The following is a 16,359-nucleotide window of genomic DNA, read 5'->3' on the forward strand; positions in this document are numbered from 1 at the left end:
TTTTTTCCTATCTACAGAGAGCGACTTCTTATTCCTGAGTAGGGACAGGCTCATTCTCCCTACCTGCCGTTACAGTGGTTGCCTAAGAGGTAACCCTGGTTTGTGAGTATTCTATACCTACCTTTCATCTCCCCTCCCTAGTGTCCATACATATTACACTATATTGGGCTCTCGGTGTCCGTGTTCTTTTCTCATAGGATAAACTTGGTCGCCCAAAATTCCTAAATAGTCTTGGCTGTTAATTCTTCCATTAAGGGAAATCATAGGGGGATTTACAAGAAATAGCACCCCAGATCATCACAGAACCCCCGCCATGTTTTAAGGTTTGGAGAAGGCAGTCTGGATGAAATGCTTCTTTCGGCTGTCTCCAAACCTACACTCGGCCGGAGGTCGGAAATAAGGTAAACGACGATTCGTCAGAGAAAATCACATTTTCCACTGCTTGAGGGACCAATTTTGGTGGTTTCTACACCACTCTAAATGCTTTGAAACATCTGTCTTTGAGAGCAGAGGTTTTCTAATTGCAGTTCTTCCGTGGAATCCAGATTTGTGCAGCTCCCAACAAACAGTTTTTGTGCAAACTGGTGTTAAGCTTGGGGGTGTAATCTCCACAGTCAGCATACAACACATAAGCTGACGTGAAGGAGGTACACACACCAGCACAAGGGATCAGGATATCCCCAGTTTAGTGGAGGAGAGGACTGACTCCAATAGGAGATTGTGGTGCACAGAGCCGGTGCAGATCTGAACAGCCACAAACACTTTCGTAATAACGTCTCAGCGCAAAGTAGCGCTGAGCGCATAAACCAGGACTGAGGAGATCAGGACAGGTAGACAGAATGAACGCTTGCTAGCTAGCGATTACTTAGCGACAGCAAGCGTCCAAAACAGACAGACTGGAATGAGGCAGCCAATGCGTTGCGGCGATGGCGTGCCTCACAAAGACAGGACAGGAAAGACAGGAAATAGCAGGATCGAGATAGATGAACGTAACACAGATAAATATACAATAAGTATGTTTTCCTAGCGTATTACAATTACAGCTATCAATGAAACTATTTGTAAGGTCTGACTAACATATGTATATATCGGCAATGAACCGATATATGACATAAGCAGGAACGCTGACTAGAACTGGAGTAATACAGGGAACAGGACTAAGAAGGATTCGCTATCTCTTCGCAGGAGTCAGCGCAGTCCACACGGACCAGGAACGAGGTGGGGCACGAGCAGAGTAACAGATAGAGTCTGAAACTATGGTAGCCCATGAGGCATTGCAGGAAGCAGTTCTTTATACTGAGGTCATCCAATGGGAGCAGACCTGCAGATTCCCACACAAGTGAATGGTAATTAATCACAGGCTGATAGCAGGAAAAGGCAGACAATGATATGCAGCCTGCAGGAAAGGGACCGCCCCTCCACTGCAGCAGACAATGTTTGTTTACACAAAAGCATATTAAACTGTCATTAACTTCAGAGCGACTGCAGATGGAATCAGCAACTAGTTTAAGTGCAAACCAAACTATGCAAGCAAATGCATGTAATGACATTAGAACTGTTTGGTTTGCAATACCACTGCAGTCAGCAGTAAACGCTGCAGAAGCGATCATAACAACTGGGTTCTGTAGGGGTTCAGCTTTTCTAACAATTCGATTTAGAGTCCGACGGTCTCTCTCAGACAACTTCGACTTTCGGCCACAACTGTGCTTTGCTGAGGACAATTTTCCTTCTCTCTCAAAGGCAGTCATTACTTTTGAGACAGTACCTCCCAAAATGCCAAGCATTCGGGCAGTTTCTGTTACAGTAGCGACTGCCATATGAGCACCAACAATTTGGCCTTTTTGAAAGTCTGAGAGATCTGCCATTTTTATAAATTATAACCAACTTTTGTTTATATATCTGTAAAAACAATTATTTTAATTAAACATATCAAATAACAAAAAAAATAATAAACAAAAAAAATTTAATGTATGTCAAGTTTTGATTGCTTAAAACAAGTTCAAAGATTATGATGCCAAATTGTTAGGTGTATTATTTTGTCTAACCCCTGTATATACAGTACACACAGACAACTTTCACCAACAAAGTGACATTCACAACCAGGAATTAGAGTATAGTGCTGAAAAAACAGAAGGAAACAGACACCAGAGACAAGTGAGTAGGAAATGCACAGCGGTGTAGGGTATTAGAACCCACAGAGGACCATCAATAAGTGGGACTGGAAAAGAAATCAAGGGTGAGAAAGATCCCTCAAAGAATGGGGTGGTGGAGTATCTGTTTAAAAAAATAGTGGCAAAGCAGTAAAATTGGGCGTATGTGGCAAGTGGACCAATTGGGTGCTGCTCCATCGTCTCTTCATCCCGCATACAACTTAACGTGTTGCTATAGAGTCCCGATTCATGTTAAGCATCAGTCCTTGTACGTGTGAATGAGGCTTAAAGGATATCTGAAGTGAAATTTTAAGAAAAGTTTCACATTGCTTACCTGGGCTTCTTGCAGCCCATGGAAGTCTAGCCGCTCCAGCACCGAAGTTCTGTTGTCTTCCAGGCTGCTGCTGTCCCCTCGTCTGATCAACGACCCCTAAGTGGGTCAAGGGCTTCTGCACAATGTGCATGAGTGTTCTCCCGTGACCTGCGATTCCAAGAGGTGCAAGTGCAGAACACTCCCAGCCACAGGATCACGAGAGGTACATGGCACGCCCCCGCAGAAGCTCACAACCCAGCCGGGGGTCACAGATCTCACAGAGAGGACAATAGCAGCCTGGAGGACAGTGGGGACTACAGTCCTGGATCAGATAGACTTCTAGGGGCTGGAAGAAGCCCCAGATGAGTACATTTTTTAAAATTTTGCCTCACATATCCTTAACCTGTTGCGGACCGCTCTACACATAAACGCAGCGCAGCCTCAGGTCCATTCCACGCCAATTGGCGTGAAGTCCTGGAGCGGGGTTGTGCAGGAGATCGCGCGCCAATGCTCGCATTTCTCTGCATGAAGGACGGAGCTCCTCTCCGTTACCAGTCTCCCAGTGGCGTTTGCCGCTAGGAGACTGATAGACGGCCAAACCACCGTCTATTTACTCTGTACAGTGATGCGATCTACGGCAGCGCTGTACTGGGTGCAGGGAAGCAATCCGCTGTCATAGGCTGAAGCATGTGATAAAAAAAATAAAAAAATTATGAATATTTATTATAAAAATAAAGAAATAAATATTTATATTAAAAAAAAAATATCCTGAGAGCGATCATAGCCCACCAACAGAAAGCTCTGTTGGTGGGCAGAAAAGGGGGGGGGGGGAATCACTGGTCTGCTGAGTTGTGCGGCCCTGCAGTGAGCCCTTAAAGCTACAGAGGCCTTAATTGTAAAAAAAATAGCCTGGTCACTAGTGGGGGTTTGAGACAGTTGTCCTTAAAAGGTTAACGCCTCAGACACCTACAATAAACCAATCCATTTTCTATTAAGGCTTCTGGTGAAATTGGATTAAAATCAACTCTTGCAAGGTAATTACATTATCATTGCTGCCCAATCAATTGTCATTTATGGAAATATCAAACGTTTGGCCCCTGAGTAAATACAGCATGGAGTATACCCAGATGACATCAGACATTCACGGTGATGTAGAGTTATGTAAATATTGCAAACTGGGACATAAAACAGGTACACTTTGTGCTTCCAGTAATGGACCAGTATTGTATATTGCAAATGCCTCCTCTATAATAGCAATGGCTCCAGTATTTAAGAGAGGAAGCAGGAAGACTCGGCAAGCTTTCCAGTAATGATAGATAGCTGCTGTCAATGTAGCTTAGTCAAGGCAGGAAAGGTTATAAAAATGCAGGTACAGTCTGTATCACACAGTCTACCAGACAAATCCCATCTGATGTCTCCAGAATTCCAAACCAGGCTGACATAAGAGTTATTAGCAGCAGAAAATTTGAAACAATATATTTATCCTCATTAGACACCAGATCAAAATGTTGAACAGGCATCTTATATTTCAGCTGCCTTTTGTACATCCATGTATGTTTTGTGTGTTTTTTTTGCAAAGCAGCAAAAATGTGTGGCTGAGATTATTTTGAACAAGCTCAACCCCACCCAGTGGCATAACTAAGGAGCTTAGGGCCCCAGTGCGAGTTTTACATGGGGCTTTAAGCACTGTGTTGATATGGCAACCCAAAACCAACCAAGGACAGCTACAGTGTCAGAGAGGTGTAATCATAGTAAACATGAGATGAAAGGGTATACAAGTTTTATACATACCTGGGGCTTCCTCCAGCCCCATCCACACGAATCGCTCCCTCGCCATCCTACTCCGCCTCCTGGATTGTCCAGTAGAAGCCCCGTTAGCTTCGCCAGCACGGGCGGACTGCGCCAACTGGCTAAGCTAATGGTGATTCTACTGGACAATCCAGGAGGCGGAGTAGGGCGGCGAGGGAGCGATCAGTGTGGATGGGGCTGGAGGAAGCCCCAGGTATGTATAAAAATATACTGTTTCATCTAAGGTACACTTTAAGGACTACCACTATTCAATGCACATACAGATGTGCTCATTTCCAGCATAGTACCAATGAAAAACTAATAGGATGGATGAAGGAGGGTCCCTAATGGGCCCCTCTAGTCCAGGGGCCCCGGTGCGGTCACAACCTCTGCATCTCCTATTGCTACTCCACTGACCACACCTAGTGCTCCATTTCATTGTGTTCATAGCCTGATGGTTGATGGTCCAACATGTGGCATTTTCAGAAGTCAGACAGACATCTATTTCCCCCTATATGTTGGCTTCCTTGGTCATGTACTGCTGATCTGAACATGTGAAGTCCAAAACAAACTGTACTACAAAAATGACGTTCTAATTGTACTATCTCTGGATATTTTTCTGTGCAACCGGTGGATTGTAAGCCTAATTGAATGTTTTATTCCCCCATCCTTGATTCTGTATTGCTTGTAACAAGGAGTAGGGGAATATTCTATTGCATAAACCAATTGGAGGTCTTTAGTTTTCCTGAGACTAATCATAACTGGACAAGATATATTGGCTAGGTTTGCTCTTTATTTTGGTACAATTTCTTACCTCTTCTGGATGGCAGTGATTCTCTCCTGAACACGGTCAGCAAACACATTCCCAAGCCGTATTAAGCTTTCTCCAGCTTCCACCGCCACTGTCACCTTCTGTGTGTTCATCTCCATAGTCATCAGGAAGTCCTTATGCTTCTTAATGGCTTTCTCCACCCCTTCCACAGTATTAGGGACCTCGACATGAGCAAGTGCTGACTCCTGTGACAAGAGGACCAATATACTGTGAGGAGTGGTGTTATATTTGCTGTCATGTAAGCATGTAACACACAATTATCCCACAAGGTTCCTAACAGTGACTGGAATACTCCAAGTTCACATCCATTTGATAGATTAGCCCAGTTGTGGAAAATTAGTAACAACACCCAACGCTGTGCAGCAAGTAATAGTCATGCAGTCAAGGGAGTAATACACTCATGCAGAGAGATGGTACGTTTCTGGGCAGTGCGTACTCCACAAAGACAGTACAGCTTCCAAGCTGGCAAAGATGAGCAATTTCAGTTTCATTTTATAGGATTACTCCACTTTTGCTACATGACATTTTGTTAATTGTATGTGTAATTGTAGGACTAGTAAAATAAAAAAAATGTTCCTGCAGTCTACCATTATTAGCTTCAGTTTAAAGTAAACCTGAAGTGAAAAAAAAATTATACGATATAATAAATTGTATGTGTAGTATGGATAATGAATAGAACATTAGTAGAAAAGAAAAAGTCACTTTTATTTTCTGTTATATAGCTTTTTTATAACATTGCATCCTTCTGTCATATTTGCAGTTTACAAACCACACTCATTAGCTCTGCTCTGCAGTGGTCCTCAAACTAAGGCCCGCGGGTCGAATGTGGCCCCCTGAGGCTTTTTACCGCCCCCCCCCCCCCCCCACACACACACACACACAAATTGTATTATTGTATTATTTATGGATGCGGTCAGCTACATCTTCAAATATTGGTGGTCTGCACATAGAATAGCAGTGCTGGCACCACCCTTCCACATGGAAGCAGTAATTAGCTGGTTTCCAATCAAATTCCACATCAGGTTACACTGCTGTCCACTGCAGGTTGTCACCTGGGTATGCTTCACTGTCTGGACCACAAAAACTTCTACATCATTTTACGTATACTCCGGCCCCCCAGCAGTCTGAAGTACGTTGATCCGGCCCTCGACCCAAAACGTTTGGGAACCCCAGGCTTAAAGGATACCAGAGCCGAAAGATGGAGGAGAAATGGGGGGAGCAGGCATGTAAGGGGAGCTGTGCTGATGCCCACTGCTCTCCCCGTTCTACTCTGCCCCATCCTTTCTAATCTAAAGACCCCCCGAAAGCCTCCTCCCGATCACCGGGAGTAGGGATCACTGAGCCTGCACTGGCCAGGTTGCGCGCGTCCTATAGCACATGGCCGGGAGCCCTGTGTGCGTGACGTCACAATTTATGTTATGCGCATACGCAGAGGGCTCCCGGCCACGTGCTGTAGGACCTGCACAGCTGGGCCAGCGCAGGCACAGTGATCCAGACTTCCACCGGCCCGGAAGAGCCCTCGGCTCTGGTATCCTTTAAGCTATAAAACAGAGCAGAGCTAAGGACCCTTTCAACTTTCTTGCAGTGAAACCTTATCTCAAGCTGTCTCTCAGGACCCATTCACACTAGAAGCACTTTTCAGAGCGTTTTGCGATTGATTAGCGGTTTTTAAAATTGTTCCCATTCACTTTTATTAAAATCGTGGTCAAAATCACGGATCGTTGTGATTTTACAATCGTGTACGCGAAAATTGCATCAATTTTTACCGCGATTTTAATAAAAAGTGAATGGGAGCTATTTTAAAAAAATGCTAATCAATCACAAAACGCTCAGAAAAGCACTACTAGTGTGATGGGCCCTCACTGCTTCTTGGTTGTTTTAAGGAAAACTGTAAGAGAAGAATATGGAGGCTGCAATATTTTTTTCCCAGTTAAACAATACCAGTTCAGTGTTCTCCCCAGAAATGTTTTCTAGCCGGGTGGCAGGAAAAATTAGCCGGGTTGGGCGGGATGAGAGAATGCAGGGCCGGAGCTTCTGTGTGCAACTCTGCTTACAGAATAGGAGGAGGTGAGCTGATAACCGGGTGGTAACCAAAACTAGCCGGGTGGAGCACCCGGCTAAAAGAGCCTGGGGAGAACACTGCAGTTGCCTGGCAGCCCGGTTGATCCATTTGTCTGCAATACTGTCTGAATCACACCAGAAATAAGCATGCAGCTAATCTTCTCAGATCTGACAATAATATCAAACACCTGATCTGCTGCATGCTTGTTCAGGGTCTATGGCTAAAAGTAGTAGAGGCAGAAGATCAACTGGTATTGATTAAAAGGAAATAAATATGTCAGGTTCCATATCCCTCCCTCTCACTTCAGTTGTCCTCTGAGTGCTCCAGAAAACAGGACTGTATTTGACTAGAGTTTGGTCGAATTGCTCAGAGAAGCTCTTTTGCATAGGTAACAAGTGAAGTTTGCTGCTGTTTCCCTGTTCCTCTGCTGGAAGGTATTCCCCTCACTTGGTGAATGATTTGCATATTCATACAAGGTTATTAAAATATGGGCACAAACTGAAAAAACTGAAACCTGCAAAGACAAAAAGTGGAGAGTACACAAACTCCATGCAGTGTAGTCGGTAAGATGTGAACATGGTACACTAAACCTGCAAGGCAAGAGTACCACCTTCTCAGCCACTGTGCTGGGCAAGGTGATTGTTCCACACGCAGCCAGCGGGATTGTTGGATAAAATCTATATATCAGGGGCATGGTCGGATTTATTTCCCCGTTATGTAACCATAGTCCATATGGATGATATAGCTTGCTGCACGCTAACACAGCTTCCTGGACATGGTGTCATTATTCAGTATGGCTCTGCTCTCCATCTGGCCTTTACTGATGCTGATCTTTGCTGCTATATCTGAGCTGTTAATTTATGTTTCATTCGGATTAGAGTACTCTTTAACCAGATGAACTGCAGCTCTGGATATTTAAATCTGTGATTACATTCTTACATTTATGCAGTAGCTATGGCCAAAAGTATTGGGATGCCTACCTTTAGACACACATTGCGCATTGCGACATCCCATTCTTAATCCATAGGCTTTAACATGGAGTATTTTGTACAAGCCACTTAAAGTGGACCTCCAGAGTAAAGAAAATCCTGCGGCCAGCAAATAAAAAGTTATATTTACTGGAGAAGCCTCATCCCGCGAAGCCACCCTGAAGACCCCGCATCACCTGACTTCCAGCGCCTGGCCCTGTCTCCCTTCTCTCTCTCCGGAGAAAACCGCCAAGCCATTTACTGCAGTTGGGTGTACTGCCGGAAGTTGGGTGATGTGGGGTCTGCAGGACGGCTTTGCAGGACAAGGCTTCACAGGTAAATAGAACTTTTTTTTTGTAACTTGCAGGCTGCAGGATTTTCATCTTTACTCTGGAGGTCTGCTTGGTTTGGTGAGTTTGGTTCCTCTATAACAAACTCACTCACATTCGGTTCCTCTACACTTACTCATTAGGTTATGTTTCCACTAGAAGCATGCAAATTCGCATATAATTTTGTGGATGAGAAAGTGAATGCGAATTCGCATACGTATATGTGCATTTTTTTACATGCAACTTTTTTTTCCCCCGATTCGATTGACTTTAACCAAACTGCATGCGAAAACATGCAAAAACAAAAAAAATGCACACAAAAATGCCATATGGCATCTGAAATTTTGTAGCACTGCTGTCCATATTTTTTCTGCATGTGAATTCTGAATACAATTAAAACAGGCTGATTGAAATACAGGTACATTCAAATGCAAATCTGTGTGCAGAAAATGCACACAAACTCGCATCTCGTGAAAACGGGCCATTAATGTTTTTATGAACCTTGCTTTGTGCACTGGTGAGCAGTAGGGATGAGTGAGAAGTTTTGTGAGATGCACACACTCGGGTCCGAGGAGGGGGCCGCAGCAGAGAGGGTTAAACACAACCCGAGGTGCAAATAAGTTTAAAAAGCCAATGTCCTTCGCCACTGCCCCCTTTACATGAGGGTTGCACTCCTCTTCTGCAAGAGCAGCTCCGATTTACTGCACAGACGTGGCCTACTGGGGCAGGCCAAATGTGATTACTAATAATCTTTTGGGAGTCTGCACTTGGCGACTGCGGATCAGAGGATGGTGTGGAAAGCCTATAGGATCCAGAGACTTCCTTCTTAGGTATTTATTTTAGTACCGGAAGTTCGCCTTGGGTACACTTTAAAGTAGAATATAACCCAGCATTTCACCTTTGCTCTAAAACATTATTTACAGCGTATTATATGCAACCAGCATTTTTTTTTTTTTACTAGACCAGCATTCGAATGGTTACACACAGAGCTAAGTTCAGTGCAGTGAAATGTGGACGGATCCGAATTTGTAGATTATGTTATCCTATGTTTACTTAAATTTATCAAGTGTTGAATGTGACACATTCTCTGACTGTGGAGAAGCTGTTCCACACAGACAGAGAGTCAAAGCATGTCTGCCTTCAATACATAATGAATAAAACCACTTATTAATAAAATGCAAAGTCAGCTCACAAAGCAAACAACTATACTTTTGGGAACCTATAATTTCTAAATGAATAATAATACTTACCGTATGCACAAATGCAAATATGATAACCATATGGCATATAAAAAGTAGGAAAACATGTTTTTTATTGATTATGTCAGGGTTTTAAACCACTCTTATGCTACGTACACACATGCGACAACGATCGTTCGTTAAGAACGACGAACGAACTTTTAATTGATGAAAGAACGACCTAAGTAAAGGTAGTTTTAAAAGGTGTGTAACGATCTGATCGTTAGAACGAACGTTACATCACAGAAAGCAACTATTGCGCCTGCGCATAAAAATGAGAAGTTCCATGGAGAAATAGTGAAATGCGCATGTCAAGCCTAGTACGAACGATCGTTTCCAACGATGTACTACTTTTGCAAACGATCGTCGTTGGTTAAAATCCGCCGAGACAGAACTTTCTTTTGTAGCGATTTGGCTCGTTCGTCGTTTGCCTTAATAGTCGGTGGTTCGTTTTTTGTAACGATCGTCGTTGGTAAAGATCGGGGAACGATCGTTACAAACGACTATAGTCGCATGTGTGTACGCACCTTAAGTTACTTGGACCATGGCCCGTCAACCCAATGCTTCTTTCTTTACATGGAAAGTTCCGGCTGTGAAGCAGGAAGTGTTGGGAGGATGGAGCACAGGCCATCATCTTTAGCGCACACTCATGTTGGAACAAGAAGGAGCCATCTCTAAACTGTGCCCACAAAGTTGGGAGCATGATTTTTTTTTTTTTTTTTTTTAAAGGGAACCTAAACTGAGAAGGATATGGATTTTTCCTTTTAAAATACCAGTTGCCTGACTCTCCTGCTGTTCCTGCGTCTCTAATACTTTTAAGCCCCCTCTACACCATTCAATTCCAGGTGCAATTGATCAAATTCGATTAGATTGAATTTGATTAGATCGATTAAATCCGACATGTCCGATCGGGATTCGATCGATCGTGTGATCGATTTGCATTGTAAACTAGCCAAAATCGATCACAGGATCGATTGAATCCCGATCAGACATGTTGGATTTAATCTATCTAATCAAATTCAATCCAATCAAATTCGATTGATCGCACTTGGAATTGAATGGTGTAGAGGAGGCTTAAAGAGACTCTGTAACATGAAAAAGATCCCCTGGGGGGTACTCACCTCGGGTGGGGGAAGCCTCCGGATCCTAATGAGGCTTCCCACGCCCTCCTCTGTCCCACGGGGGTCTCGCTGCAGCCCTCTGAACAGCCGGCCACAGACCCGACTGTAAAATCAATATTTACCTTTGCAGGCTCCAGCGGGGGCGCTGTGGCGGCTTTCCGTTCCAAACTACACGGAAATACCCGATCACAGTCGGGTCCGCTCTACTGCGCAGGCGCCGGAAACTTGCGCCTGCGCAGTAGAGCAGACCCGACGGCGATCGGGTATTTCCGTGTAGTTCGGAGCCGACAGCCGTCAGAGCACCTGCGCAGGAGCCAGGAAGGTAAATATTACGTCACGGCTGCACGGAGGGCTGCAGCGAGACCCCCGTGGGACAGAGGACGGCGTAAGAAGCCTCATTAGGATCCGGAGGCTTCCCCCACCCGAGGTGAGTACCCCCCAGGGGATTTTTTAAGGTTACAGATCCTCTTTAAGCCACAGCCCCTCAACAAGCATGCATATCAGGTGCTCTGACTGAAGTCAGACTGGATTAGCTGCATGCTTGTTTCAGGGTTGTGATTCAGCCATTACTGCAGCCAAAGAGATCAGCGGGACTGACAAGCAACTGGTATTGCTTAAAAGGAAACATCCTTCTCCCTCTCAGTTAAGGTTCCCTTTTAATGTACATTGTAGAAAACATGGGAGTAGATTTTCTATATAATTTGTAATAGATGCACAGTAAGTATACGCAGGTGCTTTAGCAGTGATCAGGTAGCCTGTGGAAAAGGGCTGAGATTACCAAAGCCTGATTTACAGTGCCACATGGACCACTGCAGTGTACACCAGCTGCTCTGTACTGGTTTACTCTGTTACATTGATTTTTAATATGGTTCAACAAACCCAAACAGCAGCTGCCAATCACACTGTGGTGAGCGCAGCCTGTGTTAGAAGGTGCACGGGCAATGTTCAAACCCATCTCCAGGCAAACATCTAAAAATATCACCAATTTGAAATACACCAATAGCAAAGTCAGTATGGTTATGTGGGACACACAAACATCATACACCGTCAATATCAGCTGTTTGTTGCAGTCTGTGGGTAGCTCTAGACTAGCTCTTAAACTTTAAGCTATTTAAAGTATAAATGTGTGAGTTGTTAAAGCAAACCAGAAGTGAAAATAAAATCGGTACTTATCCGTTAGCCGGGCGCATCCTCTAGGTGGCGACAAAACTCCACCAGAGTTACATCTTTCCCTACTATCCATGTCGGCCTGGAGGAGGAATAGTAATTAGCGCCACCTGCCGGATGCGCCCGGCTAACGGATAAGTACCATAAAATCTATAGAATTAATGCTAAATTTAGCTTTTTGAAAACCCCAATTTTGGGTTCAAGGTCTGAACCATGTTTTTACATTCCTGTTAAGTCAGCCAATGATGATCTGATGAACTTTTAATCACTATCCTGCTTTTTGCAGGTAAACCTTGTTTATTGCTTCTAATTAGTTTTCAGGAGAGCAGCCCTGCAGTCCAACTGCATGGGTAAAGCACTGGTTTATTAACCCTTACAATGATAAAAGACAAGCATGATTAAGGCTACTTGCACACCAAGACGTTGCGTTAGGTGCTATGTTAAGGTCGCATAACGTGCACCTAACGCAAGGCCTGGTGCTCTTCGATGTGGACGTCGGAGTGAGCCACGTTGTGCAGCTCACTCTGGCGTCCGTGATGCGTACTCTTGGATGCATGCGGCATCACGTGGTCCCGCTGGCCAATCGCCGCACAGAGCGGCCGCACGAGGAAGTAAACACTGCACGTCACAACGTGCAGTGAATATTAATTAGCCATGTGCCTGGCCGCTCTCCGCTCCTCCCCAACCTGACTGAGCATGTGCAAACAGTCTAACGCGGCTTAAGCCGCTGTAACGCCGTAGCATGCTGCACTTTCGGAAGAACGTGCAGCGTTACATGTAACGCAATATGGGCAGTGTGAACAGCCCACTTGTGTTACATTGCTGTGTGTTGGGGAGCGTTACAGGCTGCACTAACGTGCGCCTGTAACGTCCCTGTGTGAAAGCAGCCTTAAAGGAGAACTGTAACAAGATGGGTATGGAGGCTGCCATATTTATTTCCTTTTCAACAATACCAGTTCCCTGGCTATCCTGCTGATCCTCCACCTCTAATACTTTTAGCCACAGACCCTGAATAAGCATATGCAGATCAGGTGTTTCTGGCAATATTGTCAGATCTGACAAGATTAGCTGCATACTTGTTCCTGGTGTGATCCAGACACTACTGCAGCTACATATATCAGCAGGACTGGTATTGCTTAAAATGAAATAAATATGGCAGCCTCCAGATTCTTCTCACTTCAGTTTTCCTTTAACCCCCTTGCCGTTCCAATTATGTCGGCAAGGGGGCGGCGCAGCACTTTTTATTTTATTTTATTTTTTTTAAATCATGCAGCTAGCCTAGCGCTAGCTACATGATAGCCGCTGAGAAACGGCACCCCCCCACCCCCACCGATCGCCTCCGGCGATCTGCGCAAGCAGGAAATCCCGTTCAGAACGGGATTTCCTGCTTGGCTTCCCCATCGCCATGGCGACGATCGCGATGACGTCACCGACGTCGGGATGTCAGAGGGAGTCCCGATCCACTCCTCAGCACTGCCTGCCACTGATTGGCCAAGCTGCGCAAGGGGCCTGGGGGGGCGCAATGGGTAGCGGCGAATCAGCAGGTAGTGGCGGCGATCGCGTTCTACACGCAGCTAGCAAAGTGCTAGCTGCGTGTATACATTTTTTTTTTTAGAAAATCGGCCCAGCAGGGCCTGAGAAATCTTCCTGCGCAGGTTACCCCGAGCTGAGCTTGGGATAACAGGCAAGGAGGTTAAAGAGAACCAGATATGTTGGGGGGGGGGGGGGGGAAGCTTTTATACATACCTGGGGCTTCCTCCAGCCCCATAAGCCTGGATCGCTCCCATGCCGCCGTCCTCCTCTGCCTGTATCCGCCAATACCAGGTCCCGTACTTTCGGCCAGTCGGAGTAAGCACGCGGCCAATTTTCTGCATCACAGGGGCTCCCTCCATATCCTTACGCGTGCGGCTGCATACTGCGCAGCCGCATGCGTAAGGGTATGGAGGGAGCCCCTGTGCATGTAGAAAATTGGTCGCGTCCACCGGAACTGAGGGGACCCAGTACCGGCGATAGAGGAAGCGGAGGATGGCGGCGTGGGAGCGATCCAGGCTTATGGGGCTGGAAGAAGCCCCAGGTATGTATAAAAGCTCCCCCCCCAAACATATCTGGTTCTCTTTAACCTCCTTGCCTGTTATCCCGAGCTCAGCTCGGGGTAACCTGCGCAGGAGGATTTCTCAGGCCCTGCTGGGCCGATTTTCTAAAAAAAAAAAAAAATTTCTATGTATGAAAGCTTTTCCTATTTTTAGTGTTCATTCCGCTCTTGTTCCCTTTAAAGAGGATTGGTACTATATGTTCACATGTTTATTTCATCATGCCACGTGTGATTTCAGGTACTCTTTAATTATTTGCATTTGCTGCTCAGAACGGTCAGCCTTAAAGGGAACCTTAACTGAACGGGGGGTAAAGAGTTTCACTTACCTGGGGCTATTACCAGCCCCCTGCAGCAGTCCTGTGCCCTCGCATTCACCAATGCAATTAGCGCTATCTACGCGTGCGGAATGCGGCAACGCGTATTTTTGTATGCGTTGCGGTCCGCAATAGCGCTAATTGCATTGGTGAATGCGTCCAATAATACGCATGGCGGCTGGCGACTGGTGAGTCGTCAAAAACGAAACTAAGTGACAGCGGGGGACCAGAGGATTCCAGAGCGGCGCCGAGGGCACAGGACTGCTGCAGGGGGCTGGTAATAGCCCCAGGTAAGTGTAACTCTTTACCCCCCATTCAGTTAAGGTTCCCTTTAAAGATACCTGAGGTGCTCTATTAAAATGGTAGTAACTGTAATTAGAGCTGTCCCGAACGGTTCGCTGGCGAACGGTTCCAGGCGAACTTCGGTGGTTCGCGTTCGCCTACCAATGACGAACTTTCCCGGAAGTTCGATTTGCCCCATAATGCTCTATTGAGCAAAACGTTGACCCTCTACATCACAGTCAGCAGGCACATTGTTGCCAATCAGACTGCACTCACGCCTGGAGCCCCACCCTCCCTTATACAAGTCAAGGTCCTTGAGCCATTTGACTCACTCGTCTACCTATACTAATTAATTAAGGGACCGCTGCTACACACTCTGCTAAGGAAATTTTAATTAGCCTCTTGTACCCTCCTCCCTCCACCCTCCTCCCTCCACCCTCCTCCCTTCTACCTATTCCCTCCTACCGGAGGGAGGAGGGTCTCATCTGCCAGGGAATTCCAGTATTTCAAAAACCAGCTTACATACCGTGACTGGGATTTGAACCCAGGTCTCAGTGTATGGTAGGTAACTAACATATCCATTATACCACCAACACTACTAGCTGAAAGTAGTTGAAAGTAGCTGAAAGTAGCTGAAAGTAGCCTAGCATGTACCATTTATGCTCAATGCAAGAGAAAAATTAGACAAGACAAATAACATTTATATCACACTTTTCTCCTGGCAGACTCAAAGCACCAGAGCTGCAGCCACTAGGGCACACTCTATAGGCAGTAGCAGTGTTAGGAAGACTTGCCTAAGGTCTTCTACTGAATAGGTGCTGGCTTACTGAACAGACAGAGACAAGATTCAAATCCTGGTCTCCTGTGTCAGAGGCAGAGCCCTTAACCATTACACATGCAGCCACTGCTTACGGATATGTAGCCAGACATGGCCTTGTCTTTTGTGTTCAACAGTTGTCAAGAGAAAAGTTAGACATGATAGCAGTGTTAGGAAGACTTGCCTAAGGTCTCCTACTGAATAGGTGATAGCTTACAGAACAGACAGAGACAAGATTTGAACTCTGGTCTCCTGTGTCAGAGGCAGAGCCCTTAACCATTACACCTTCCAGCCACTACTTACAGATATGTAGCCAGACATGGCCTTGCCTTTTGTGTTCAAATCAACAGTTGTCCAAAGAGAACCCCAGATAGCCAGGTAGATTCATATCTCTCTGGCTACATATATGTAAGCAGTGGCTGCATGGTGTAATGGTTAAGGGCTCTGCCTCTGACACAGGAGACCAGGGTTCGAATCTTGGCTCTGTCTGCTCAGTAAGCCAGCAGCTATTCAGTAAGAGACCTTAGGCAAGTCTTCCTAACACTGCTACTGCCTATAGAGTGTGCCCTAGTGGCTGCAGCTCTGGTGCTTTGAGTCTGCCAGGAGAAAAGTGTGATATAAATGTTATTTGTCTTGTCTAATTTTTATCTTGCATTGAGCATAAATGGTACATGCTAGGCTACTTTCAGCTAGTAGTGTTGGTGGTATAATGGATATGTTAGTTACCTACCATACACTGAGACCTGGGTTCAAATCCCAGTCACGGTATGTAAGCTGGTTTTTGAAATACTGGAATTCCCTGACAGATGAGACCCTCCTCCCTTCCGGTAGGAGGGAGGAGGGAATAGGTAGAAGGGTAGGAGGGTGGAGTCTTGAAACATGCTTT

The 16,359-nt window shown here is 45.5% G+C and overlaps 1 protein-coding gene across 3 annotated transcripts in view; it reads right to left on the minus strand.

Moving 5' to 3' along the window:
• Positions 1-16,359, minus strand: part of SPTBN4 (spectrin beta, non-erythrocytic 4) — a 265,502-nt gene that overhangs the window by 161,678 nt on the left and 87,465 nt on the right. For all 3 annotated transcript variants that reach the window (XM_068250768.1, XM_068250770.1, XM_068250769.1), the window contains one exon: positions 5,066-5,268. In XM_068250768.1, the coding sequence (XP_068106869.1) occupies positions 5,066-5,268 (203 nt within the window). The remainder of the gene's footprint in view (positions 1-5,065; positions 5,269-16,359) is intronic.

Source organism: Hyperolius riggenbachi, chromosome 8, assembly GCF_040937935.1.
Source record: "Hyperolius riggenbachi isolate aHypRig1 chromosome 8, aHypRig1.pri, whole genome shotgun sequence".
NCBI lineage: Eukaryota > Metazoa > Chordata > Amphibia > Anura > Hyperoliidae > Hyperolius > Hyperolius riggenbachi.